Source organism: Lathamus discolor, chromosome 6 (assembly GCF_037157495.1).
Source record: "Lathamus discolor isolate bLatDis1 chromosome 6, bLatDis1.hap1, whole genome shotgun sequence".
NCBI classification, from domain to species: Eukaryota; Metazoa; Chordata; class Aves; order Psittaciformes; family Psittacidae; genus Lathamus; species Lathamus discolor.
The window spans coordinates 80,559,792-80,586,944 of NC_088889.1; the positions used below are offsets into that span (position 1 = coordinate 80,559,792).

General features: G+C 53.7%; 2 protein-coding genes across 4 annotated transcripts; one reads left to right on the forward strand and one right to left on the reverse strand.

The window, feature by feature from the left end:
• The first annotated feature begins 1,117 nt into the window (after positions 1-1,117).
• Positions 1,118-6,140, forward strand: RGS11 (regulator of G protein signaling 11). Of its 2 annotated transcripts, none has more exons than XM_065686375.1 (17): positions 1,118-1,201; positions 1,955-2,051; positions 2,420-2,470; positions 2,556-2,662; positions 2,759-2,810; positions 2,891-2,949; positions 3,137-3,213; positions 3,326-3,407; positions 3,480-3,548; positions 4,170-4,199; positions 4,284-4,345; positions 4,573-4,686; positions 4,811-4,926; positions 5,236-5,323; positions 5,409-5,547; positions 5,635-5,717; positions 5,789-6,140. In XM_065686375.1, exons 1-17 carry the CDS (start codon positions 1,142-1,144, stop codon positions 5,913-5,915), a joined length of 1,413 nt encoding a protein of 470 aa, XP_065542447.1. In that variant the 5' UTR covers positions 1,118-1,141; the 3' UTR covers positions 5,916-6,140. The 2 variants fall into 2 exon arrangements, with proteins under 2 accessions (XP_065542447.1, XP_065542448.1); XM_065686376.1 differs by lacking the exon at positions 1,118-1,201 and adding an exon at positions 1,215-1,250.
• Positions 6,141-7,369: 1,229 nt separating this feature from the next.
• FAM234A (family with sequence similarity 234 member A) lies at positions 7,370-27,119 on the reverse strand. 2 transcript variants are annotated; one of them, XM_065684050.1, is made up of 12 exons: positions 27,050-27,119; positions 20,923-21,231; positions 19,739-19,855; positions 19,344-19,532; positions 15,687-15,817; positions 13,202-13,331; positions 12,616-12,754; positions 12,178-12,318; positions 11,720-11,798; positions 11,142-11,294; positions 10,175-10,277; positions 7,370-10,028 (listed from the first exon to the last, which is right to left on the reverse strand). In XM_065684050.1, exons 2-12 carry the CDS (start codon positions 21,185-21,187, stop codon positions 9,817-9,819), a joined length of 1,659 nt encoding a protein of 552 aa, XP_065540122.1. In that variant the 5' UTR covers positions 21,188-21,231; positions 27,050-27,119; the 3' UTR covers positions 7,370-9,816. The 2 variants fall into 2 exon arrangements, with proteins under 2 accessions (XP_065540122.1, XP_065540123.1); XM_065684051.1 differs by lacking the exon at positions 27,050-27,119 and adding an exon at positions 26,958-26,976.
• Positions 27,120-27,153: the final 34 nt, after the last annotated feature.

The window sequence follows — 27,153 nt, forward strand, 5'->3', positions numbered from 1 at the left end:
CGCTCCCGCTGCGCTCCCGCTGCGCTCCCGCTGCGCTGCCCGGCGCGGCCCGGCGGGGCGGCGGCGGCGGCTCCCGCAGACGCGGCGGCTCCGCTGCCCGCCCCCGCCCGCCCCCGCCCCTCGGCGCCGGGCGGCTCCAGCCCCGCCGCTCATGGGCGGCGAGACTGCAGTGAGCTCATCCGCCGTGCGCAGCGCCGCGCGAGCCCGCACAGACCCTGCCCGCTGCCCGCACCCTGCCCCGCTGCCTGTACCCAGGCCCACTGCCGCCCTGCACAAACCCTGCCCGCACCGACACCCACTGCCCGCACCCTGGCCGCGCCCGGGCCTATTGCCTGCAACCAGCCCCACGGTCCGTACCCAGCCCCACTGCCCGCATCCTGCCCGCACCCTGCCCCACTGCCTGCAACCAGCCCCGCTGCCCGCCCTGCACAAACCCGGCACAAACCCAGGCTCACTGCCCGCACCCAGACCCACTGTCCACAGTCAGACCCACTGCCTGTACCCAGACCCACGGCTCACATTCTGACCACATCCTGCCCCACTGGTGTCCTGCATAAACCCTGCCCGCACCCAGCCCCACTGCCCGCACCCTGTTCCACTGCCAGCCCTGCCCGCACCTGCCCATGCCCAGGCCCACCTGCCTGCACCCAACCGACCCTTTGCCCACAAGCCCCGCACCCTGCCAAGGCCTTGTCCACCCTGCCCGCACTCCGCAAGCTTCCTGCCTGCACTCCCAGTGCACTGCCCGCCCCCTGCCCACACCGTGCTCGTGCCCGTGCCCTGCCTGTACTGCTCCCTGCCCGCACACCCGTCTCAACGGGCACAGTGGTCTCTGCCTGCGCCCAGTAGCACAAACCCCCGAGGAGCGGGACGAGCCCTGCGCTCCCCGACCCAGCCGGCAGAGGCACGGTCCCCGGCGGCGCGGAGGCGCTGAGGGCGGTCCCCATCGGGCCGGGCCGTGCGGTCCCGTGGGCAGGGCAGCGGCCGGTACCGGGGATCGGGCTCGGGGGTGCCGCGGACCCGGGGGCCCGTCGGGGCCCAGCAAAGACGGCGGCAGCCGCGGGGGGGTAGCGCGGGGCGGGGCCGGGAGGGGCCGGGGCGGGGCCGGGACGAGCGGCGCGGAGCGGGGCGCGCACCCTCGATGACCATCGGCGGCCCCCGCGGCCGGCATCCCCGCCTCGCGATGCCGTGCCTGCGCAAGGTGAGCCGGCAGCGGGCACCGCGCCGGGACCGGGCACCGAGGGGACCCGGTACTGGGACAGGGGGAACCGGGTACCGCGGGGTCAGGGCGCTGGGATAACGGGGACTGGGCGCAAGCACCTTGGGGACTGGGGACCGATGGGACCGGGCATTGGTACCTTGGGGACCGGGTACTAGGGGGTCCGGGCGCTGGGACACTGGGGACCGCCTGTCGAGAGAACCGGCTGCTGAGATGGTGGGTACCGGGCACAGGCGCTATGGGGCACCGGGTACCGAAGGGACCTGGTGCTGGGACCGTGGGGACCCGGCACCGAGGGGACCCGGGTACCGGCACTGCACTGGGAAACGCGGGCATCGGGGACAGGGCACCCCCGGCGGCACGGGCGTCGGGATCTCCGGGGACAGGGGTCCAGCACCACCCAGTGCACCGCGGGCACCGGGCACGGCCCCCGGGGGGGACGCCCGCGGGCAGGGCCCGGAGCTGCGTGCTCAGCCCCTGCCCGCCGGCCCGGGGCGCTACCACGGTCCCGGCAGAGCTCGGTCACCGAAACCGGGGCTCCCCGGCCCGGGGATGACCCCGCAGCTCCGGCATTGCTCACTCGCCCGGCTGCGGGGTGCCCGGGTCCGGCTGCGGGGTGCAGGGCTGTCCGTGCTCCAGGCACAGGGTGCCAGGGTCGGGGTGGGTGAATCCAGACAGTGCCCAGGCACGGTGCCCTGGGCAGGGGGCTGAGCGTGGCGGGTGCTTGCCCGGCAGATGGAGCGGATGATCGTCAGCATGCAGGACCCCGACATGGGCGTCAAGATGAGGAACCAGCGCTTGCTCATCACCGTCATCCCCCACGCCATGACAGGTGGGACCCTCAACGGGGTGCCCCAAGAGGTGCACGGGTGGGGAGGCATTGGGTGCTCCCTGAGGGGATCCCACGCAGCACCCAGCTCCCTGGGTGGACTCCAGCAGCACCCAGCCCCGCAGCACCCCACAGCGCTCTCCTCCCTGCACCCGCGGGTGCTCAGCACTGCAGCTGGGATCAATTATGCATCGGCTGAGCAGGGCGGGCGCTGGCCGGGGTGGGTGGCCCAGCATGTCCTTGGCAGGGCCCCCATCACCCTGTGTGACTCCCTTGGCACCCACCATACCGTGGTGCTCCGGCCCCGGAACCTCCCTGTGCTCACTCTGGGGGACCCCACTGCACGCTGCAAACACTGCCTCGATCCCCAGGGAATGACATCGTGGAGTGGCTCATCCAGAAGTATGGAATCTCTGAGGAGGGTGAGTGCCCTGGCACACGCAGCCGGCACGGCAGGGGCCGCCAGGGCTGCCGAGCAGACGTGCAGCCCCATTGCTGCTCCCCCAGAATCGCTGCACCTCGGCAACCTCATTGTGAAGCACGGCTACATCTACCCGCTCAAGGACCCCCGCAGCCTGGTGCTGCGGGCAGACGAGTCGCCCTACCGCTTCCAGGTAGGGTCCTGCTGCAGCCACAGCCCTGGGGCTCCCCCTACCCGGCACTACGGCACCCAGGGTGCGAACCTCAGCCTCTTCCTCCTCCCCTTGCAGACCCCCTATTTCTGGACCAGCACCAAGTGGCCGGCCACAGAGCTGGACTACGGTAGGTGCCACCACATACCTGCACCGGCATGGGACGAGCCCCTTCCTGGCCTCCCTGAGGTGCCGCTGCTCCTCTTGCAGCGATTTACCTGGCCAAGAAGAACATCCGCAAGCAGGGTGACCTGATCGAGCACGAGAAGGTGAGCGCTGCCCTCCTCACCTTGCAATCAGCTGGGTTGTCTCAGCTCACCCAGGAGGAGGGGCTCACCTGTGGGGCAACACCGACTCCTTGTGCCGGAGTGACAACGGGACCCGGATCCAGGCACGGGGATGGGTGCCGTGCCGTGCCGTGCCTACCCAGGTGACACCACCACTGCTGCTCCCCAGGACAACTACAACCTCCTGCACAAGCGGATCAACCACACGTGGGACTTTGTGGTGATGCAGGCGCGGGAGCAGCTCCGGTGAGTTCGAGCACGGCACTGCTGCACCCTAGGGAGCTGCCAGGGATGGAGCACCCTTGGGTGATGGTACAGGCAGGGTGCCAGTGCCTCCCTGCTGCCTTTGCATGGGCAGGGCGGCCAAGCAGCGGCGGAAGGGCGACCGCATCGTCATCGACTGTCAGGAGCAGGCGTACTGGCTCGTCAACCGGCCCCCGGTGAGTACGTGATGGGGTAGCACTGAGGGCACGGGGGCGCTTCCAGCCCCCGGCACGATGCTCTTGTTGCAGCCGGGAGCCCCCAACGTGCTGGAGCAGGGCCCCGAGCGCAGGAACTGCCACACCACCCGCGTCCAGCTGGTGAGTGAGGGGCACAGGGCACAGCCACCCTGTGTGCTGGGGTGCTGAGCTGCCACCCCATAACACATCCCATTTGGGGTGTGAGCCCCAGCTCTGCTAACATCCACGTGTCCAACCTGTCCCCCTGCCAAGCTGGGGTGGTATCCATGTGTTTGCCTGTGTACCTGACACCCCTCTGTGCCAGCACCCCTGATCCTTGCAGTGTAGCTGTGCATGAGGAGCCCAGCACCTCAGGTGCCAGCAGCCATCCCCGGGTCCTTCCCCTTGTCATGGTCCCACTAACGCTGCCCCAGACACTCTCACCCCCCAGCTCATCCTCACTAACCACCCACTTTCTCTTCTCTGCGCCGTGTGCCGTGTCCTCTGCCCACGTAAGTGTCACTAACCTAGGGCTGGTGTCATGCCGGGGGGGGGGGGGGTGGATGCTGGGGTTTACACCACAGGCTGTGCTGGCTGAGCCAGGAGGGGTGCAGGGATGAGGCCGGGGCCACGAGGATGGGCTGTGGGGTACTGGGGTGGGCAGGGGGGCTGGGTGCCTGGGCTCTTGCCCAGGGTGGCAAGGGTAGTGCACAGTGTCTCAGCCCCACCATGCCCTCACCCGACCCTGTGCATCTCTTGCAGACCAAGAACATGGATTACTACAAACGGGAGGTGAGTGGGGCAAGGGATGGAGGCTGCCCCCGGGGGGCATGAACTGCCTGGCACCCCTGATGTGTCCCCTGTGCCTGGCCCCAGATCGAGTACTGCAGGAAGGCCATGGCCAGGACCAGGGTGAAGTCTTCCATCTGCCTCGAGGGGTGAGTGGCTGGTGGCTGCCAGGTCCTTGCTGGGGTGATGGGAGCGCCCGCATCCCTGCAGCCACAGCTCCTGCGCTGCCATCGCCCCCAGCAGGGAACGGAGCCGAGGCTCCGTGCTCATCACAAAGCACATTCCCACCTTGTCCCTGCCACTACCCCACGGTGGCTGGGGCCGGTGGCAGCAGTGGCCGGTGGCCCCAGCCACCTCCAGCCGCTGGTCCTGGCAGGTACATCAAGTTCAATGAGCAGTACGTGCCCCATGACCCCATCATGTCCGGCTGCCTGCCCAGCAACCCCTGGATCACAGACGACACCACGTACTGGGCCATGAATGCCCCCACGTAAGCACTCACATGGGGGCTGCCAGCCCCCAGCTCCTCAGTACCCCACCCTGCAGGATGAGGTGCTGGGTCATGCAGGCAGCCACGGGCTGCCCCTGCCAGCCCCACGAGGTGCTGCCCACAGGGTGCCGACCCCCACGAAGCTGCGTGTGGAGCGCTGGGGCTTCAACTTCAGCGAGCTCCTCATGGACCCCCTGGGCCGGGCACAGCTCCTTGACTTCCTCAAGAAAGAGTTCAGTGGTGAGCAGCCCCAGCCTTGCACCCCAAACCTCCCATCCCAGCACCCCCAGACCCACCACCATGTCCCAGTACCACCTAATCCACTGTCCCATCCCGACACCAAACCAACCCACTGCTCTGTCCTGGCCTCCCCCACCTGACCTCCCCATCCCAGGACCTCCCAGCTAACCTGTCCCAGCACCCCTGTACCACTTCACACCAGCTGGCTCCATCCTAGGGGTGGTTGAAGGGCCATGTGCCCAGCCACGATGAACTTTGGGGGCGCCCAGCACCACATCCCCATCTCCAACACCATGTCCCCCTCCCCAGCCGAGAACCTGAGCTTCTGGGAGGCGTGTGAGGAGCTGCGCTATGGGGAGCAGTCCCGCATCCCGGAGATTGTGGACTCCATCTACCAGTGAGTGCCAGTGGGGCAAGGTTTGGGGGGCAAGGTTTTGAGGGGGGATCAGGCCATCACAGTGCGGGGGCTGGGCACTCCCCAGGCAGTTCCTGGCCCCCGGGGCCACGCGCTGGGTGAACATCGACAGCAAGACCATGGAGCGGACACTGGAGGGCATCAAGGCGCCCCACCGCTATGTGATGGACGATGCCCAGATGCACATCTACATGCTCATGAAGAAGGTGGGTGAGGGCGGGCAGGCAGGGCAGGGCAGGGCAGGGCAGGGCAGGGCAGGGCAGGGCAGGACGCTGACACCTCTGCCCGCCCAGGACTCGTACCCGCGGTTCCTCAAGTCGGAGCTCTACAGGAGCCTCCTGGCCGAGGCCGTCATCCCTCCGGAGACCAAGAAGCGGTGAGGGCAGGGCCGGACCCCGGGCGGCGCTGGGGTGCTCGCTGCCAGCACTGACGCTGCTGTGCCCGCAGGGTCTTCCCCTTCATGCGCAAACCGCGGCACTCCAGCCCCAGCCCGGCGCTGCTCCTGCCCGCGGGCGACACCGAGGAGCGGAGCCGCGGCCCCGCGGCGGCCCCCGTCCCCGAGGAGGAGAGCTGAGAGTCCCAGACCCGCCAGCACGGGAGCCCCCAGGCCCGGCACCCGCAGGCGTGGCCGCAGACCCTGCCCAGCACCCCCGGCCCCGCCGCAGCACCGTGGGGCAGTAGCACTGAAGGAGAGAAGCCATAGACCCCCCCGGTACCGTCTGCTCACATCCCTGCACCCTCCTCTTCCCCTTGGGGACCCTGCACCCTTCTCCCACCCACCCCCCGGTACAAGACAATAAAGCCCTCATGGGCAAAGCTGTGGCTCCCATGGTTTTGGGGAGGGGTGACCAGCTGCAGGGTGGGGGCACACACGCTGACAACGGGGCTGGATGGCAGCAACACCCTCCCCTGCCTGCAGCACCCAGCGAGGATGCTGACCCCAGGCAGAGGCGTACCAGCCACGTGCGCCCATGGTACAGCCACCAGCAAGGCTCTGCTTGTGCCAAGGGGTAAAACCAGACCCATTGTCAACCTCACTGCCCTCCTGGCATGGCTGAGCCAGCACTTGGGACAGGCGGTCACCCTGCTGCCACTGGTGCACACATCTACAGCCCGTGGTGTGGACAAAAAAGCCCCTCGTGTGGGGCCAGAGGTGCCAGGGGTCAGCAAACCCGGCTGCAATGGTGCTGCAGGCTGGCAGCTGAGCCTCTGCCTGCTCACGGCCTGTTAATCTGAGCAGAGGCCAAGGATCTCCGTCAGGATTATTCTCTTCCCGGGAGCAGAGCCCCAGCTGTGCAGGATTAATGCTGGCAGTTACATAAAGGAGAGGGGGGCCGGTGCCCACCAGTGCTCAGCCTCAGACCCCAGCCCCTGCTGGGCATCCCCAGCCCACAACGGAATGAGCAGCACCAGCCCACACCCCAGCTAAGGAACAGCAGGGTGCTGGGAATGCTCAAGACCACGGCATCCTTCCCTGCTGCAGAGCTTGGGGCCCCTGGCACAGAGCAGGGGGGATTTCATGGCTCAATGCGGGGTCAGACAGAGGGACCTTGGTGCAGGGGAAGCTGCAGGAGCCTCAGTCACAGGATGGAGCTTGGTGCTGGCAGCCACTGGGCAGTGACAGATGGTCCCACGCTCCAGGAGACAGCGCCTGCCATGCGGCTCCCTCCGGCTTGATCCAAAGCCAAACCCCGGCATGAGATTTTCATGCTGATGAACTGCAGCAGGGGTGTAAAACCAGGTCATGAGCCCCAGGCGGGAGGCAGGGATGGGCTGGTTGAGCTCAGTTATCTAACTCCAGCTTCCTTCCGCATGGTCCCGTCTCCCAGTCCATCCCCTGCAGCAGAACAAGGCAGCAGAAGGTGGCTTGGGGCAGAGCCATGACCAGCTCAGCCATTAAAGCATCACCAGAACACCTGGATCCATCCTGAAACAGGGGGTTTCTGCCTTGGGGAAGTCACACAAAGGGCTGCCAGAACATCCCAAGTATTGCATAACCTCAGCTGCCACACCAAAAGCAGGGCACCATTTACAAACAATGCAAAAGAGGATTTATTGAAACCATTCAGTTAGACCAAGTCCTACAGTGCACAATTTGCAATAAGTTAAAGAACCAAACCAAACAGTCTTAGTGTTAAAAACCACACTAATACGTAACACAGTGATATATGCCATCATCACCCATCTGAGTTATTGAATCAAGGCACAAAGTCATTCATTAAATACTGCAAAGAAACAATTACACTGGGAAACAAGCTGGAAAAAGGACTTGTTAAGAAGGTGCTGGTTTGGCACTGATGCATTTAATTGAGCTGCCACAGGGAAATCTGCATTTCCAAAGTATCTGGAAACATTAATGAACAACTTAAAGCCAGAAAAGCCCCCCAAAGCCAAAAATCCATCCTTCCTGAAGCAACATTCAGTGTGCCTATGGGAAAGCTCAGGTCCAGGCAGGGATGGGAGGAGGGAGAGTGCCACAACAGTGTAACTACAGAGAGCATACAGCCCAGGCACCTTGCTCCCTGCCCGGGGAATTTCAGTGGGATACAATCCGCATCCAACACTCAGATCAGACTGCACTCAGCCTGGGGCTCCCACAGCCATGCTCCCAGCTCTGCCCCAGAAGGACAGGCTCAATCCAGCCCTCACAACCTGGGATGTGCGGCACTGGCACAGCCCCGTGATCCCTGTAAAGCTTGCACAGGTACCTGTGGGGCTGCTGCGCTTCAGGTCTTCATTCTGCTGAGCAAAGGGGCAACCTAAGCTGGGGGACACAGCAGGAAAGCATCCCTGCACTCCCAGGTTTCCGCAGGGAACAGCCTGGACAGACAGAAACATAGGGAAAACCCACCGGTGTGAGTCCAGGGTGCTCTGAAGGTTCTGAGTGCTCTCCAGGGAGCATCCCCAGCTTCCTGCACAGCCAGGACTGCAGAGGCCAGCAGCACTCATCCTACATGGCTCTCTTGACTGCCTGAGATACGGATCACAGGGCAAAGGGAGCCAGGGCACCTTTAGGCCAGCTGGAAGCAGGAGGTGAGTGTCCAGGCAGACCACTGATGCTGCAGCTCGTTTTGCTGCAGGACTGGGAGAGCTGAAGGGCTCATGTCTCAGAGCAGCTGATGTGGTGACTGCAGCTTTCCAGGACAGCACAGCCAACTCAAAGCTTTCCTTCCAGGCTGTTGTTTCCACATTCCACACTGGACCATACCAGGAAAAGCAAAGACACTGAGCCACAGAAGTCTCCAGGGGAGATGTCACCTTTACTCAGAAACCTGCTCCGTTCCCTCAGGCTACCAGGCTGGACAGAGAGAACAGCACCAGAAGATCCTCACCCAGCATCACTTCAGTTCCAAGGGCACAGAGCTCTCTTTGGAGCTGTGCTGCAAAGAGAACTTGCACTGTTTCCCCGTGCAGTCTTACAGCTTGCCCACCTCCTTGCAGAGGGGACAGTGCTTGGAGATGGATCCTCAGCAGCTGCAAGGCTGAATGAGTACCTGCAGGGCAGCTGGCACTGCCACTGGGGTAACAGGGCTCTGAGAGTGGCAAGCCCAGCTCCCAGGAAAGGCTAACATGCAATTCTACTGTGAAAATAATGTCCTACATCCTCTGGCACCTCAAAACTAGCAAGAGAGGTGGTGTCTGAACCAGCAGGGATCAGCCAGCTTGGGCTAAGGGTGGTTTTTGTACCACTTATAATCAGATTTGGGGCAAGGAGGAAAATTGATGCATGAAACAGGTGAGAGACCAGCTCCCTTTCTGTGTCACTAACACTGCACAGCCCAGCTGGAAAGGAAGCAGCAGAGGAGACAGACACAGGTAGATTTGTGACTGCACAGTAGGGCACACAGGGCTGTTCTTAGGAGAATAGGTCATTTTCTAAGTAGAATGAACGGTTTAACTGGCACTTTGCTGGCCTGGGTGACATCTCGCCGCGGCTGGGGTCTATCACTATGCACACCCCATGACTACCAAAGCAGGGGCCCAAATCCAGGAGAGGGTGATTGCAAACCAACCTGCAGCCAAGCACCTCTCCCACGCCAGGAGCTGACTCAGAAAGGACACCTAACACCACACACCGAAGCTCCACTTCTCAGACAAGCACCCAAGAAGTAATCAACTCTGGCATCCCCAGCAAGCACACGCCTTCCTCCAGACACAGGCTGAGTCAGCATACTTCTGTGGCACAGAAGGATCGAGGGGAAAGCCCTCTTCCCCGAGCTGACGGCACTTCAGTGGTCGTCAAGCACTGAAGTCCCATCAGCTCTGAGGACAGATGCACTGGCAGCTGCTCCCACGGCCTGGGCATCCCCAGACACTGGGGGTGCTTCTCCACCAGCCATGCTTTGGTTTGCGGATCAAGAAAGGCAGCTTCTCATTTGAATCCGTGATCTGGGTTTGCCAAGAGCACGGCTGCAGAGGAGAGGCAGCGTGGAGGCGTCCAGCCCTGGGCAGCCTCTCCCCCTCCCTCGGCCAGCTCACACTCGGCTCTGGAATCGCATCCTGTAGAGGCGGTCCCGGATGTACTGCTCGCTGTCCACAGCCACCTGGCTCAGCCAGATCACCCTGCTCCCGGACACATCCTCCTTCAGCTTACGCTTCATCAGGGACACCGTCCCTGGCTCCTCGCTGGGCTGAGGGCCCCGCAGCAGCACATAGCAGGCGTGACGGCTCCGCTCGAACAGCAGAGCTGTAACGCAGAGCAGAGGGAAAGTGCAGCCTCAGGTCTCTGTGCTCAGTGGCCACCAAACCCAACACCATGCACCCAGAGTACAGGAGGTACCAGAAGTGTCCTCCTGTGCCTCCTCACTGGAGGGCTGGAAGGAGGGGACTTACCATCGAATGCAATTATTTGGTCTGTGCTATTGCGGAGCTCCAACAGGACATTAGTGTAGGAGGGATGGAAAAGATACAGCTTCTGGAGAGGAGCTCTGGATCTCTGCAACAGGACACCATCAGGACATGGACCCATAAATTATCACAGAGACACCACCAGCACAAGGCTCAGCTATTACTCAGAATATGCCCAGTTACTTGTCCACATCTGCCCAACTTATCCTGTCTGATGCCACTAGAACTAGTGCTGGGATTCTGCTTACTGTTCAGTGCTCTCCTCCCCATCCCAAGCTTGCTGTAAATAGCAGGCCTGTCTGCCACAGGCAGGAGACAGATTTTTGCCCTAGGGCTGGTTGAGTTAGCAGGGAAGCACAAGAAGCTCAGCTGGGGCTCAGGCATCCTCCAAGACACAACCTGTCACTAATGCTGCCAGCTACTGCCCCAGAGAGCTGTTTGTGACACAGCTGAGCTGCGCACTGAGGCTGCCAGAGGCTGCCTGGGTGCACAGAGAGGATATTCACGTGGCCATGGGAGATCACCGCCTGTGGTACTGCCACCAGAGGCTCTTGGCCAAACAGCAGCAACCCCAGAGGTACCAAGCCAGCAGCCTCTCACCTCACCTACAGTACCACACCAAGGCAGGGCTCTGGGCATCCAGGGACTTTGCTTGTAGAGCCACTAAGTCCCTTTACTCTACGTAGCCAGGCTGAGGATGACAAAAGGTGCTGCTGCCACTACCAGCTGTTAGCAGGGATATTGCTATGGACATTGTGAGGGCCCCACAGAGACCAGACCACATGCAGAGGTCTGCCTGCTTGAAGCAGGCCAGACTGGTCAGAGCCCCCACACCCAGTGCAGAGGCTGCAGTGTTAGCGACACAGACAAATGCAAATGGGAACACTGGGAGAAACTCCATCCAATTCTGTCCCAAAGCCTGGAACAGCAACCATTCAGCAGCACTACTCACCGTTTCATTTCCTGGCACCTGGTATTCACCCCAGATGAGGAAGGTGGACCGGTGATCAGCAGTAGGAAGTGTGGCTGGCCCAGGGCTCTCTGCTCTTGAGTTTAGCTTCAGGTTCCACTGGACTGTTCCAGATCCACTCTCAACAACCATAACCTAGCAGGGAAGAAAGAAAAGGAGCTCATACCAAAGAGCTCTGACAAGCCATCAGAGAGAAATCGAGTCAGCTGTTTCCACCCCACACAGTCTATGGGAACAAGCATCTGATTCAAGGGAAGTTGATGAAATACTTGAAGCTGAGCATCAGAGAGCTGTGGGAGCTGGGGCAGGCCACGTTAGCACAACGTCAAAGTTTTGTAGCTATTTCAAGGGGTTCAAAGCTCTTTCATTGAAGCCTCTTGCTGAAAAAAGAATTAAAGTGCCTGAACCAGCCTCAATAACCTGTTGAAAGAGAACTTTTCCCTGCCTAAAGCTTCCTAAAACCAGCCAGAGGGAACATCCCACCAGCTGTCCTCAACTCAATACCTGCTCGAGCTGTGAGATGCAGAGAAAAGTGAGGTTAAAGGGAAGAGATATCAAACCTTCTTCCTGTTGGGTCCAATTTCACTCTCAAGGACAATACCAAGAACATCGGGTTTGTAGTAACCAAGCAGCGGCTCACTAAGGGAGAGAAAGAGAAGGGACAGATCATAACGCACCCTGATGGCTTGGGCATACCTTGCTCTTTCAGAGCAACCTCTGTCCTCCCACAGCTCCCCTGTCAGGAGACTTCACTGCCACAACATTAGGTTAGCCTGCTATGACTCCAACCCTGAGCCCAGTCCTAGGCATATCACAACAGGCACAGAATGAAGAATCAAAGCTTTGGGTGCCTCCATTGTAAAGCAGCACCTGACATTTGCTAGCAGAGGACGCACAACACAGCAAGTATGGTCTAGATAAGCAGGCTCCTGTGTTTCAAATGAAAACGTATCTGCCAGGACCCTGCTGTTGCAGGGAACCTGGAAATGCCACATCCACCCCACACTGGTAACACTACCTCACAACACGGGACACGTTGAGGGTCCACAATGTCTGCAGATTGTGTGCATTGATCAGCGTAGCCATGTCCGAGTTTACAACCAGGATGTTCTCCCGTGACTGCCCAGGAACTTTTGCCAGGTAACGGATGTCCCCAAAGCTGAACAAGGACAGAGAGATGATTATGCTTTCTCGACTGTGGATGGGTTTATTGCGGGGTTTTGTTTTTTGGCTTGGTTTGGCTTTTTTTCTCCCTGCATAGTAAATGCAAACAGGAAACCCCAGCCTGCTTTCTCTCCTTTCCTGTGAAACCCTGACCAAGCCATCAACACCAGCACTCTCCCTGAGCTTCAGATGTGCTCGTAGTCCAAAAGCCATGTAGCCAGGAAAGAACAAAGCCATCTTGTCAGGAACACCAGCACCCTCCACTCCACCAGCAACCAAAACAATCTCACACCTGAGAAGGGACAAGCGGTGCGTAGTGCTGTCAATGTTCTTCTCCCACTGAGGATCTTGCTGAAGGCTGGGAAGCTTAATTTCCATCCCAGTTGCTGCACTGTAGAGATCTTTCAGGGAATACACATACAGAGAGTTTTCTGTGCAAAAAAAAGCAAGAATGAAGGAGATAAGTTGTCTTGCCCTTGCTCTGAACTCTACGATTTTCCAGATCTGGCAGATCAACTGCATTTTTAGGACTTGCATCATAGACTTGTAGTGGTATTTTGAGACTCAAGCCTGCATTTGAATGCTTTTAACATCTTATCTGTTCATAATCCAAGTGTTCCACAGTAATCACTTGCTATAAATGACTACTTAAACCTTACATTCCCAACATTTTTTCAAATAAAATTACTACAGGGGGTAACAAACCTTAGCTTAAGCAGAAGCCACCTCTTCTCTTGGCCTTGAATAGCTCTTTTGCTAGGTGAAAGCATGACACAGCTTTTAAGAATGCAAAACACTCTTTCAGACAACTGTTTAGGAATCCCCATTTCATAGTTATAATTACTGCTTTCAGACTGAATTCACAAACAGAACTGTACCTGTATAGAAAAGAAAGTAGAAGGAGGAGCCCAGGTTCAGCCTGATGTAACGAGGTTTCCCATCCACAGTCAGGCTTCCAGTGGAGCCGATCTGTTTGCCATTTTTTCCCGAATGGATGAAGGTCTTAATCTACAGAGGGAAGGGATAAAAACTAAAAAAGGTTAAAGATTACCAAAAAGGTTACAGCACTGTTGCTGCTTAAACCTGAGTGTTTCACTACGCTTCTGAGCAGCTGGTACTGAATAGCAGCTGAATGGGAGCAGCATAGGCTGGGATGGAGGTTTTGGAGGTGGGCATGAGTTAGATGATCCCCCTTTCAAGTTTGGAAGTCACTTTCAGCACATCCCCTTGCCTTGAGATTTTACTACCTCTGCCAACCACCTCCCCTGCAAGCTGGAACCACCCAACAGCAAGTCCCAGCTCTGCTAAGGACAGCAAAGAACTACTCAAGCCTACTGAACAGTGACAATGATGAAGAGGACCTAAAGGGAGAAACATACCAGCATATGGACACAGGGGAAACTTGGCTTCACACGGTAGCTCTGCTAAATATTTTAAGTGCCCTAATTTACTCCTCTTAAGCTTGACATGAATCTAAGGGGATAAAAGAGCCGACATGTTTCTTTATATTCTTTCAACAGGGTAAAAGAATCCACTAAAAACATCTGACCCATGAGAATTAAGGCTAAAATGAGGATCAGATTCAGATGTCTGGGCAATAGTCATGGTCTGGGGAGAGCAATACACACTAGGGAAAAGAGACCCAGAGAAATAGCATCTTTCAGAGATGCTGAGTCAGGCAGGAACCCTTCTCTCTTCCTTGGGAGGGAGGGATGGAAAAGAGAAGATCTGCTGCTCTGGAAGTGCATCTGGGGAGTCTGGCAGGTAAATAAGGAATAGTTTCCTGGGGAGAATGAAAGTCAAAGCTGGAAAGGGACAGCAATGCATCCACCAGCTGTTCCCAGCCTCCTGCACTGGGAGGAGACACATACCAGCTCTTGTAGATCAGCTTCACCTTTACTCACAAGCCCTAGCTCAGCAGCTGCCCCAGGACAGCAACAGCCAGAGGTATTCACACAGCAAGTGCAACTACACACCGCTCTACTCACTGCATTGCTTAATACCTCTATGTGCTGTTACAGGCAATGTATCCTGAAAAAATCTTGTATGTTCCTGGACATGTTAGTGCTGAAGCTTGCAGCAGGTAGGGGTCAATAAGCCTCTCAGAAAAAGCTGCCGTCTAAACCCCCTGCACACAGACCCTTCCCTGCTTACCTCTCAAAGCTCTGCCATGTCAGGGAAGAGCAGTATAAAGTAATGTTCAGCTTCAGCCCCTCTTAGCAACAAAGCTAATTTACTCAAATTCTGAATCTGCCTTCCGACAAGGCTGCTTTTTTCCAAGCTGCAGAGCCCCACTCAAGCTCCCTACATTTTGTGTGATTTCTCAAAAAAGAACATATTTTTACTTAAGCTGACAGAGTGCTTGCCAAGTCCGGAGGAGGAAGGGATTTGGTACCAAGATAGCTAGAGAGGTTAACTGGAAAACAAATCAAAAGGCAGTTTGCAGAACAGAGACTACATTCAAACCTTTCTGGGCCACCTAAGATTAATAAAATAAAAAGAAGCCTTGAGATAACTGGGATAGCAAAAACAAGGAAGAAAGAAAACAGAAGTGAACCATAGGAATCGAGAGGATGGAATTTCTGATGACTCTGGCAACAACAATGCCTTGGACAGCAAAACCTTATTTGCTTATGGAGGACTTTTGTACGAGGACACGGAGCTCCCACTCCTCCCATCAGACTTGCAGGGTACCTAACTTGTGTATGCTTTAAACAGGACAGATTGCACATGCAGGTGATGCTGTACCACGCAATCACAGATAAAGATGCTCTAGCATGAAAACACTTTTGGATACATGACTTTCCCCCTCTAAGAAATGGGAAATACGAAGGTAACACAACTGGCAGCTATTCACTGACCCAAGTCAGAAGTAACCGGCACAGTGACACTAGGAAGAGAGCTGTGCAAAGCAGACCACAGGCAGAGATAATGTGTCAGAAAAGGGCAGTGGTGGTACAAAAGCACTGGTTGTCAGCTGTGCTTTGATCTAAGAGCCAAACCTGTCAGGGTTTGTTCACTTCCACTTCTCTGAACAGAGTCCCAGAAAACTGCAAGCTGATCTAGCCTAGGCTCATTCCACACACAGCCCAGGAACACACAGTGGAGAGCACACTGAGAAAGAGCAGGGACGCCTGGCCTGCTTTTTTACTTGTTTCTTTCCTTTTTAACTGTAAATCACTTGGCACTGATTTGGGAGCGTTTAGATTCATCTCTGCAGGGTGGGAAAGAACCTGTCCCAAACCCACAGAAAGCAGAGGCCTCTGGACACCCCCTCTTAGACTACAAGACTGAAATAAATAGCATTCCTGCCATGCCCTGTGGTCCAGCCACTGGGCTTATCACAGCTTCAGAGTGACATACCTTATCTCCTGTAGCAATGAAGATTATCAGGTCCTGAACTCCATCACTATCCACATCTGGAATCACTGACACAGGAGTCAGCACAGTATAATTAGCTCCAAAATTACTGGAATGTCTCCACTGAATTTCCCCTAGAAGACAAGTTATCAGGAAACATTCACTAAAATGCACTTTAGGTTGAAAGGCTTTTATTGCCCCTGCTCCTGGAAGTACTTTGCAGCAGCCAGCCATTTACAGTCCATCAGCACCACAAACCAGTCACATTTATGCTCATCACAAGGTACTTCATTGCATTTCCACATTTCAAATGAGTCCCAATAGCCACAATTTCAAGTTATATTGGAAAGTAATTCTAGCTGCCTGCACAAATGCACCCAAACATCCTGGGCCCAAGGACAGGTTTTCTTGTGCCTTGGGTTAACACATTTATCAGCATGTTGATGGCACAGAGAATCCTTTTTTTGTGATGCAAACCTTGCTGCTGCGTGTTTAAATCTGTACAGACATTTGGATACCATAAAGCAGCTGAATTCTGACCACAGCATTGTGACTACTCCCCACAAAACCTTCTTTGCTGTAACTTGCCTCCCCAAGATGTTCCATGGTGATGCAACCAGCTGCAACTCCATTCACATCCCCCTCTCCCTCTTTTAAAGAACACACACAGCACATTCAAACTTGTGTGTAAATAGAGGTGGCAAAGATTTGGTTTCTAAATAATGGGGGGGGGGGGTGTCTCTTCAACAGCTCTAGGCCAGTTGAGTGGCTCTACTCCATATGCTGCTGGCCACTTTCCAGTCACTGCCCAGTGGAATTTGCAGTGGAATTTGGTGTGAGAGTGGGGAGACTGCTGAGGGGGGGGGGCCTTTTTAAGGAAGATTTAAATGACTAACTAGGTGTTTAGAGGGAAAAAGCTTCCCCTCCCCTTCAAACAGTATCACATACAGTAATTATCACTTCAGGAATGCAACATAATAACCTGTTCTTTGTCAGGAAAGCAGTTATACTGAAGGCCAAGAATTACTACCTGATGCTGTCTGCAATAATTTAAGGCAGGCTGTATTTGCAGTAGGATTCCTCCAAAGCTGTTCCTAAAACACTGAAAAAAATACTTGGATTTTTTATTATGACAACAGATGTGAAGAACAGTGCCCCTGTGAAATCATGGGAAGGCAAGGAATTTTACCCCTGGAGAAAACAAAAAGGCAAAGGAGAACTGAAGTTTTAACTAACTATATCGTGGGTTCAGCACAGTCCAAAGCTACAACAGTAAGACCAGGCTGATGATACTTGCATTTCAATGCATAAGGCTCTATTCTTTGCTGGTCAAACAGCGGATAAAGTTTGGAGGAGGCATCTTACTCTCTTAGAAGAGCAATCTGACTTAATTGAAACAGGTAACAGTGAGATGGACTCAACACAAAGCACATGAGCTTTCATGCTCTAGGAGCACTAACTATGAAACCAGTCCCATCCTGTTCCATCAACTGGAGATAGGACTATTCTGTCTAACACCAAGGTGCTTGCTCAGAGCCCAAGCTCACAGCAGAAGCGTGGCAACAGAAAGCAAGATGGAAATTAGACAAGTGCCTGGACAGCAAATCAAACCCGGGTGAAAGGGTTAGGGTTTTTTTGGTCCAGAAGGAATAATAAAATTAGGATTTAGGAGGACTGAGTCCAGCTCTTGCTTCAAGCAGCCGCAGAGGACTTCTCTCTGTCAGACATCCTCCAGGCTGGAGTTCTGGTTTATTGAGTTATTACTTGCACAGAAACAATTTCACACATGGGATCATTGTGGTCCACTTTCTGCCATACCCCTCAGGAGACCAGAACTACTCACAGGGCTCACAATGCAGGCGGCTGGAGGACAAGGTGAAGAGAGAAGATGCAACAAAAGACTTATTCTTGTCCTCGTCTTGACTCTGCACCTGGCCCTGGCAGAGATGGAATACGCAGCTACACAGACTTTTGCTTTGACCTGGGATAGCTAATCTTAAATTCCTGTGTCTCAGTTTGCTTGTAAGATAAACATGCAGGAATGTCAGATGTCCCACACAAACAGAAGCATGCAATCCTACACTTCTTGTATGCTCAGGTCACTTCTGAGAATGAAGAAAGCAAGACTTAACACAACTAGAATTGATACAGAAGCACTAGCTTTATCAGCATTTAAAGATCAAAACCACATTAGATACTTTCAGATGATGATCTGCCTATCTTTCCTCCAATCTCTCTACAGGCAGAGGTTAGACAGCCTGAGAGCCCTGGAATCTCACGAATGCTCCACAATAATGAATCATTAACAGCTAAACATTGTTCTGGCTACTGTTTTTAGCACAATGCGATGCAAGTCAGACTTTGCCACTTTAGATACATTTAGCCTATTTAAGTACATTTAGCTTATTTAAACACATTTTATTCTGGCCTCCAACCCCCCAGCCAAAGTCAACTACACCAAAAAACCCCTTTTAACCTACTTAATAGCATGAAGGTAACAAACACATTAACTTCTGGGTTATTCACTTTTCTGTCTGAAGCAATTTTTAATCTCTTGCTTTTAATTTATTTATAGAATAAATACAGTAAATAGATTTTATTTACTGTCTTGTTGTTGTGACCTGTGGCTTAGCCTGGTTCCTTCTTTCCAGGAGCTATTTCTTTATGGCTGTCTCTAGCTATATGCATTTGGCTCCTACACTTTGACCTGAAAGCAACTGCTTCATTAATAGTCTAAATAACCTGTGCTAAACGTTACTGATGAGGGAAATGGTGCTAAGATATCTCAGTTGCTACAGAAGCTTTTTAGCTATGTGCGCCTCTGTACTTCCATCCACACTGGAAATTAAAAGCTACAGTAGATCTTCCTCAACCTCTCATTGTTTCTCTTCCAGTTTTTGGATAATAGGGTGCTAGTGCCTCAATACCAGATACAGAGGACAGGATCCTAGGATTGGTTCCAAGGGAAAACACGCATTTTTTAGAGCCTCTGAAACAGTGACCACCAAAATGGAAATGTGTTTCAAGCTTCACCAGTGTGGAAGGTTCGAAGTGCATTAAGATGATCACTGCCCTGTTCCAAGAGATGTACAGGCACTCTTTACCTCCACCCTACATTAGGCAAGTTGATAATGAATTTCTCCATCTATGGGTTCAGAAATGAAGGCTTTCAGAGGTACTATGCAAAATCCTGGACTACAGAAACAGACTCGTGAATGTAAGTGCTCTCCTTGATGACTTTAAAATGATAAATCCCTAACACTCCTCTTGTCACAGTAGGCACTCCTAGCACACATGCACAAATGACTGAGAAGCATTGCAGGTGCAACCCCTGACAGTATGAAGTAACATTCACAGTTGGTGACTGCTGCTCCTGTTTCAAAAGCTGTTGAGATGTTGCACTTACAATACAGCAGCTGGCACAAACCACCACAACAGAGTCCAGCCTTTGGAACAGAGAGGCTGAGAGAACAGGCGCTTCTCAACAGCCCAGCGAATGGCTCTGGGAAGGATAATAAATACTCTGTGCCCATTGTTCATGTACCAGCAAGTCATGTCACGCTGGCATGCGTCCCCAGCCGCAGAGGTCTCACGGTCAGCGGGTGAGGAAAGCAGGAGCACCATCCTCAGTACGGCAGTGGTACCCTGCTCACCACTCACCTGTGTGCAGGTCAACTGCTGTGAGAGACACTGGCTTCCCCACCACCAGGCAACCCGGGGCCTCAGCCCCCCCGAGCTGCTTGATGCCACACTCCATCCACTCCACTTCCTCGGCAGCAGGCCTCTCCCACAGCGCTCTCCCGTTGGTGCCAGATACAGCAGCAATGAAGGCACATGGAGAAGGCAGACCTGAGGAGGAGACATGTCAGAGGGAACACTACCTACACACCCCACCTTTGCTGCTCCACACCACCTGAGAGCTGGGACTCACCCAGTCCCTCTCCACACCCAGATAACCCAGTTTTCTCTCCCAGACCCATAGCAGCCTCACTAATTGGAGCCAAAAGAGCAAAACCAGCCCTTACTGCAAGGCTTTCTGTTTCTGAATCAGCTACCTTCATCCAGGCAGGATCTGTTGAAGCTGCTGCTGCCATTGCTAGCTTTGAATGCAAAGACGACATCTTGCACTTTGTCTTCATTCACATCTTGTATGGCGAGAAACTGGTAGGCCACTGTAAAGAAGACCACAAGGCAGGCACTGGTGAGGACTGCCTCAACCAACAGCAAAGCTAGCTGGAGCAAAACAAATTCCTAGAGTCCTACTCACTGCCTCCATCTCTGACAGTGTAACCTCAGGACAAATTGGCTTTTGTATTAAAAAAAGCCATCCACATGAGTACTGAGGGCTGGAAGTTAGTGCCAAAGGATTTTTTAAGTTTGCTATGCCCCAGAGGATTTGTCCTTTTTTAAGAGCCAACCAACCAGAGTCTGAACTATGCTGAACAAAGAACAGCTCTGGTCTTGGTGTGCGGTTACTACTTCTGAAATATAAAAGCCCCAAAACAACCCCAAACCCAGCCCCAGATACTCCATGTTTCTCACTCAGCTAAAAGCAGCCTTTTTCAGGCCAGAGCAACATAACTCAGATGTCTGCAGTAACACACAAAGCTCAGTCCCCACTGGTGAGCACCACTTCTGTGTTTATAGCATGACCAGCACACACCCACCGCACATAAGACTAAAAGAAAAGCTTTCACAGAAGTGAATACTGAGCCATCAGGGAGCAGTACCCAGGCTAAAGAGCCAACTAAAGCAACTACAAACGTGTGCAACTTATAAAAACCACAACAAGATGCAATTCTTCTTCTCCCCTTCCTGTTAGCCATGGGGATAAGTCAGAAAGTATATGGACAGAGGAAAAAAATGCCTAATTGTCCCCAGACCTCAGCTCAAACTTCAAGGGAACATTTTACAGACCAAATTTAAACAAAGTTTTATTCCTAGATGCACTTCCCCACTTATTCTTTCCCAAATGAGGCCAGCCTGCTACGTTGTTAGAGCTTCAGAGCAGCATCTAATTTGTCCATTAGATCCTGTAAACACCTCCTGGAAGGCTACTCCAATTATGACAGGCCACTGCTTATTCAGGTCAGGTATTCACGCAGCTCTTGCTCCCAAGGGCAGCATCCCTGCAGGCCCGGTTCCAGATCATGATTAGATAGAGGGGCACAACTTAAACTCATGGCATGTAAAGGAAAAGGACCGTCGGTAGGTATTTATCCTTTTACAGCAAGCTCACCTGCATGGTTGTAGTTTCGGAACCATGTTCTTTCTGAAACTGGTCTCTCTGGGCAAGGAATGATAAAGGAGAAAGCAAACACAATTACGAGACACAGAAATAAAGAGATGAAGAAGGCGGCAGTGCGCCACCGGGACAGCCGGGACAGCTGTGATGACTGCTTGTTCACTATTCTTCTCTCCACAGAGTTTTCATGGTTCTCTTGAACTTTTACATCCTCAGTCTTCAGAGGGTGGATCTCAGCTTCCGAGTCTTTGTTATCCATCACAGCTCATTCGTAGGTATGCTGACACCCTTCTTTCCCTTCACCTACAGTAATGGAAAGAACAGTTAAAGCAGATTCTGGATTATATTAAAAAAACAACCAACCCAAAATATTATGTTACTAGCTGGTATTCACACTGAAAATACTCAACAGGAGGTAAGAAAATCGGAGTATTGTTGCAGAGCTGGATATAAAACACCGTTGGTTCTGGACGTCTCCCACACAGAGCAATGGAGAGAGACTGTGGGATGCAGGAAGGGCACAATTTCTTCTCCAGAAATCAGCTCTGCTAGACCCAGACAAAGCAGGCTGCAGCCTCTAAGCAGAAAGGACTGACTGGTCTGTAGGTCTTCCTCAAGAAAAACACACCAAAATCTCCTTTTGCTGCAAAGACCTCTTGCTACCTCCTGTGTGTGTCCGTCTGACTCCCAGATGGAGAGGTGAAAGGAAACACCCATGACCTTTATACCCCAACATAAGGCTGTTTCCTACTGCAATGAGCACTTGAGCTTCCCCAGGAGACAGGGAGAGAAACAAACACCAGCGTATTCTGTAAGGAACAACACAAAGCTACTCAACACCTTCTCAGAAGAGAAACCACTTGGTACATTTAGCAAGCCAGCCCTGCAGAAAGCAAGAGTGATTTTCCTCCCTCCCTGGAGGAAAATGAGGTGCAAATTGAGACTAAAATCAGGCAAATTTGATTTCATCACAATGAAAGAACAGCTAACAATTGCTATTTTAACTTGTCCTGCTGTAAGTCATAACCTTGAGCTACAAGATCCACCTTATAAAAAAGAGGGGTGGCAAAAAAAGCCCTGGTCATTTACAGAAGCCTGTAAGTCATCATCCACAAGAACAATGCTATGGATGTTGACAGTGCTTCTTTCAAAAAATAGCAGAAGGGAAGAAATACAGAATAACACATTCCAATAGCCTGGAAAAAGCTGCATGGTAGTGTCATAAAAAGTTATATCAGAGCAAATAAACATGGCAACTGAGCCAATTTTCCATGACTGCCCCAGCAGTCACGTGCCTGGATTGTCCACTGGAGCAATTTACTTCCCCAGCAGAAAATAGCTTAAACTCAGCACCAACACAATGCAGAGAGCCTGGGCTTTCAACCCCAACAACAACAGGGCTTGTTGCATCTCATGTTTCATGCTCAAGCTCATTTACAGGTTTAAAGAAACAAGATGAGAGGCACCCTTGGGAGGCCGGGTTCCTTCAGGCAGCTGCAGCTCCACTGGGGGGGGTCTCACCTCCTGGGGTTGTCCCTGTCCCATCACAGGGAAATGCTGCAGAGGCCTCTTCTCTTCTGGGTACAAATCACAGTGGGGCCAGACCTACACCAAGGCAGAAGTTGAGTGCCTGGGGCAAGCACGGCAGCCTGGCATGCTGCAGTCAGTCCTGCAGCTAACCTCAAATGCTTGCTGGACTTACAAGGCTGGAGTCACGGAGCACTTACTCCAACCTGAGTACCCTGGCATCTATTCTACAACAGCACACCGAGTACAAGATCTCGCTCCAGACAATTTAATTCAAGCAGAACAGTACCATGCAAATGCAATTGAATCAATAATGTAGAAGCTGTATCTTACTCCAAAGATCTTGCTCTAAAGACCTCATCTGCCCTTCACATCAGTCTACCAGCAACACAAAAGACTTTCATGAGCTGGCTGTTTGCAGACGAACTGCAGGTACCCGACAGGGGTAGGGAAGGCTCCAGATGGAAAGGGGAAGGAACAGTCATGCATCCAGCCTTCCCCCTGACCTGGCCACCGTGCTGGCGAGCCAAGCACCAGACCTGCGGCAGGTTCAAGGTACAAGGCTTTATGCACAGGCCAAGCAAATGATTTACCAGAGCAGAGCAACCACTGCTGCAGCGATGGGGGACAGCGGCAGGAATGGGTTAGTGACCTCCCTTGCCATGAGGCAGATGGCTCCTGTGCCTCTGGCATGCCTGTCTCCAGCAGCAGACAGAGGTGGATCTTCTTGAACACAGTGGTAATCAGTGTCCATGGCACGGGCTGCAGCAGGGCTCAAGCACAACACCACCGGCCTCTCCAGCTCCCCAAGACGGAGCCAGGGAACCTCAAGGGCACAGCCGAGTGCTTCCAGCTCCTATGCAACTCCCCAAGAAGACCCAAAGCTGGGCTTCTCCCCACTTAGTCCAAAAGGGACACCATCCTAACGCTGTATGCAAGGTCTATTTTTATGCCTTACTACAAATCACACCACTCTCATCTAGACTGGGATGAGAACAATAAAAAAGTGGTAATTATCCTGACAGCCCCAGCAATTCCCCTTCTTTTGCAGCAATGACCCTCAGAGCCACGGATTACAAAGAGCCCTCAAAGCATTTAAAGCAATTCTTTTATGTCTTCTTTCAGGGTTTGAATAATGCCCTTTGCACCCCTGCCAGAGCAGAGGCAGTGCCAGAACAACGACCACAAAGGTCAATGGCAAAGACTCAAACAATGCAGGAAATCCCATTGCTTGCACTTGCAAAGTACATGCTGGCAGCATGGGAAATGGTCTGAGCTCTGAACAACAAAGAAGTCTGGTAATCGGTTTAATTGAAGACAAGCAGAAAATGATAGTGTGCGTTTCAGATGGTTTTACTGTCCTCTAGCAGCCAGCATTTTGTCTCCTGCTGGCAGAGGACACCAAATAATTCACTGGGAAGTTTAAGCCATCCAGGCACTCTGCAAGGAAGTAAGCAGTGACAGGATCCTGTGCTGCTGCATTATGAACACACGCTGCATGCACTAGGTCTCACAGCTACCTGTGGATGGGAGGCATTATCGTGAGAAAACATGAGAGAAAGACTTCACAGGAAAGGAAATAACTAGAAACCACATGTGAGACCCAAACTGAACCCACTGCAGTACAGCCAGGGCCTGCATCCCACACCACTTCATTTGCCGGTATGAGTGCTTCCATCACTGCCTAAGCTCCAAAGGCTACTCTCCCCAGCAACTGGATGAGCTAAAAGCAGTCCTTGATCAAAGCCAGGGAGGAACAAACACCCTTTCCTGTCCCACAGCAACAATGCTGGGCTCAGAACAGACACAGCTTTACTCACCTTCACAGGGACTGACTTTCCTCTTCTCCTTGAAGCTACAGCGCAGATTTACAGATCTGATCTCAACCAAACCAGTGAAACTTGTGCAGCAAGCAGTTCACACCAAGCCACAGCTACATCCAAGAGACAAGCTATCATTACCGGGCAGCTAGAGCTGCCTGACAAGCACAGAGAACCACATGCAGTCAGGTGTATGAAGACTGGTGACAGAAACCATATAAGTATCACTGTGATGGAAGGTTTAACTCATCTTCCACCCATAAAATACCAATCCCTGGCATCTGTAATCTCACCAGGCGCTAGTTCTTCCTGGAAAATTCCTAGCAAAACACCATAACTTAGGTTTGATGTTCAGTATGTTTATACCTTTCACAGAATGATGAATTCAGATTCCAACAGGAACCCAAACACAGCATTTGGCTGGCCTGGCTCTTGTGTTTGTTTGTTTTAAGCACCTTACAGGCTTCCTCTCTGTCAGCCAAAAAACGTTGAAGCCCCAAGCTGCAATTAATATTGATGAAACAGCTTCCAAGTTTTTCTTTGAATAAGATGCAACATTCCTTTCACAGCTCCTTCCACAAGCAGACTGTTCAGTTTTGATCCCACGTATGTCATGGCTCTGCAGCAAAGTCACCGGGCAGTCATGCAGACATTTTTGGATCATTTTTCCCTTTTCTGCAGTTCTGCTTCCACTTACATGAGGGTCCAGCCAAGAGGAAATAATACCTAAGGTTTCCCACAAATGAAGAGATTTTCCTTTCCAAGTATGCTCACCCCCTGCACACAAGCTTGTCATTTGGCTGGGTCATCTGCAGCTCATAACTCTTTCTCAATATAAAGTCACAGCACAGGCTGGAAGGAAGAATTGCCTTGAGGAGACCACCTCCTTCCAGTGCTGGGTACCTCTGCTCCTGCTCCTGTCCACACAGCCTTTGTAGGACACCGTAACCCAGACCACACAAAGGCAACGCAGGCACCCAGCTCAGAGAAACACATTCTGCTGCTACAGTTGTCCTTTGCCCTCCCCTCACTGCTGCTGTTTTGCCTCTGTTAACATGTGTCTCTCCAGAACATCAAGTTCTTCTTAAATGACACATAACCGCCTGGCGCCACAGAGAATTCACAGCGCAAGTTAGAAAATCCTCAGAGCATCACCAAATACCACCTTAGAATGCGATGAATTTGTCATTTGTAGGAGAAAAGTTCTGTTTTCCAGGGCAGGAGACAGGGATTCAAGTAGAGAAAGGATCTGTTTAGCAAAGAGCAAAACACGATCCAAAAAGTTCCCAAGAGAGCAATGGGAAAAGCAAAACTCTAAGATGAAGAACATGATTAGAGCCACAGAGCTGCATGGAACTAATTACAGTGTAGGCCAGTAATAACAACCAGCAGGAACATGTGCCATTTATCATCCCGGAACTTACAAGCTTCGCTGGATCCAGGCCACTCACCCTCACTGACTGTTGCAGATCCCTTGCGTCAACCCCAAGAGTAGTAGTTAGAGAGCTGTTTGAATCTCTCATGTCAGAGACATCCCCACCTCACCCATGGGGCTCCCCGGCCTGCGTCAGAAGCACAGAGACTTCTCCGCACCGCCAGAGAGATCTTGGTGCAGGAAAACCCTTGAGAAGAGGCTATAGTCATTTCATGTGGGTCTATTGTAAGACAGAAAGAAAGTACATTTAAGAGGAACACTTGTTCCACAGGTCACAAACACCATGCTGCCCGCTGGGTCCTGCACAGCCTAGCGAGGTTCAGGGCAGGATGAAACAACTGTCTTCCTCCAGCCTCTGCTGTTGTCAGCTGCCTCCCAAAGAAACCTCTCTTCTCCCCCCCGAGATGGATTTTTTTCTTCTTCTCTCTTACACACATTCACACAGGAAACCTCATTCATACACAAGCCATTCTACCTGCACACCCAACACCCAGCCTGCAGAACCTCTTGGCTTCCAGCCTCCACTGCAGAGGGCTGGCTCTGGTCACACTGAGCTTTTTGCTTTCCAAAATAAGGAAAAAAAGGTGGAAACGAGACTGGAATTCAACATATTAAAGCATTTTTCTTTCTGCGGGAAACATTCTAATTCACATCTGAAAACGAGCCGCTGAGGCAGAACGAAAAGGGAACTTGAAGCCTGTCCAGGAAGGGTGTTGAAGGCTGGAGGTTGCTTTGTAGAGATGAGGGGTTTCTCGTGTTTGTTTGTCTGAACACAGACCCACACGCACAGCGCTGTGCGAGCGCATCTCCGCAGACCTCCTACGCAGCCCAACCACCTGGGATCAACCAGCTCAGATCAAACACAGAAACCAGCTCCCTCGGCAGAGCCCCCGCCTCTTGCAAAAGGGATTAAATTATTCCGACGGCTTCTCGGTATAGCTTTAGGCCAGTTCTTGAGCCGCTTAAGATGGACAGCAAGCACACCGCACAGCCCCCGACCACAGGGAGGGGCACCGGGATGGGACAAGCGCAGCGGGAGGGCCGGGCGCCGCGGTGCTCCCCTCCGGCCCCGCTGGCGGCCTCCCCCAGCTCTGAGCTGCGGCTCGGCGCGGGTCCCGCCGGGGCAGCGGCTGCCGCACGCCACGCCCGCCCCGTTGCAGCCGGTTCCCTTCCTCTACAGGCGCCCCTGCAGTGCCGGAGGGGCGGTCCGGAGCCAAGCCCGGGCCTTCGGGCGCCCCGGAGCTCACCTCGCCCCCCGCCGGTAGCCGGGGAGGCCCCGCAACGGCCGAGCCGCACGGGCAGACAGCCCGGCCCCCGCCCCGCCGCGCTCCGCACTCACCCCGTGCGCGCCGCCACCGCCGTCACTTCCTCGTCCGGCGGAGGAAGTGACGGCAGGACGCAGCTGCCCAGTTCCGCCGTGCGGGGGCCCCGCAAGAACGAGTC

Coding starts and splice junctions, on each gene's coding strand:
- RGS11 (XM_065686375.1), top strand. CDS start 1,142: ATGACCATCGGCGGCCCCCGCGGCCGGCATCCCCGCCTCGCGATGCCG. Junction 3,549..4,169: donor ACACCACCCGCGTCCAGCTG/GTGAGTGAGGGG, acceptor CATCTCTTGCAG/ACCAAGAACATGGATTACTA. Junction 4,687..4,810: donor TGGGCCATGAATGCCCCCAC/GTAAGCACTCAC, acceptor TGCTGCCCACAG/GGTGCCGACCCCCACGAAGC.
- FAM234A (XM_065684050.1), bottom strand. CDS start 21,187: ATGGATAACAAAGACTCGGAAGCTGAGATCCACCCTCTGAAGACTGAG. Junction 15,818..19,343: donor AGCAGTTGACCTGCACACAG/GTGAGTGGTGAG, acceptor CTTGTCTTCTAG/GGGAAATTCAGTGGAGACAT. Junction 12,319..12,615: donor CACCGCTTGTCCCTTCTCAG/GTGTGAGATTGT, acceptor GTCCTTGTTCAG/CTTTGGGGACATCCGTTACC.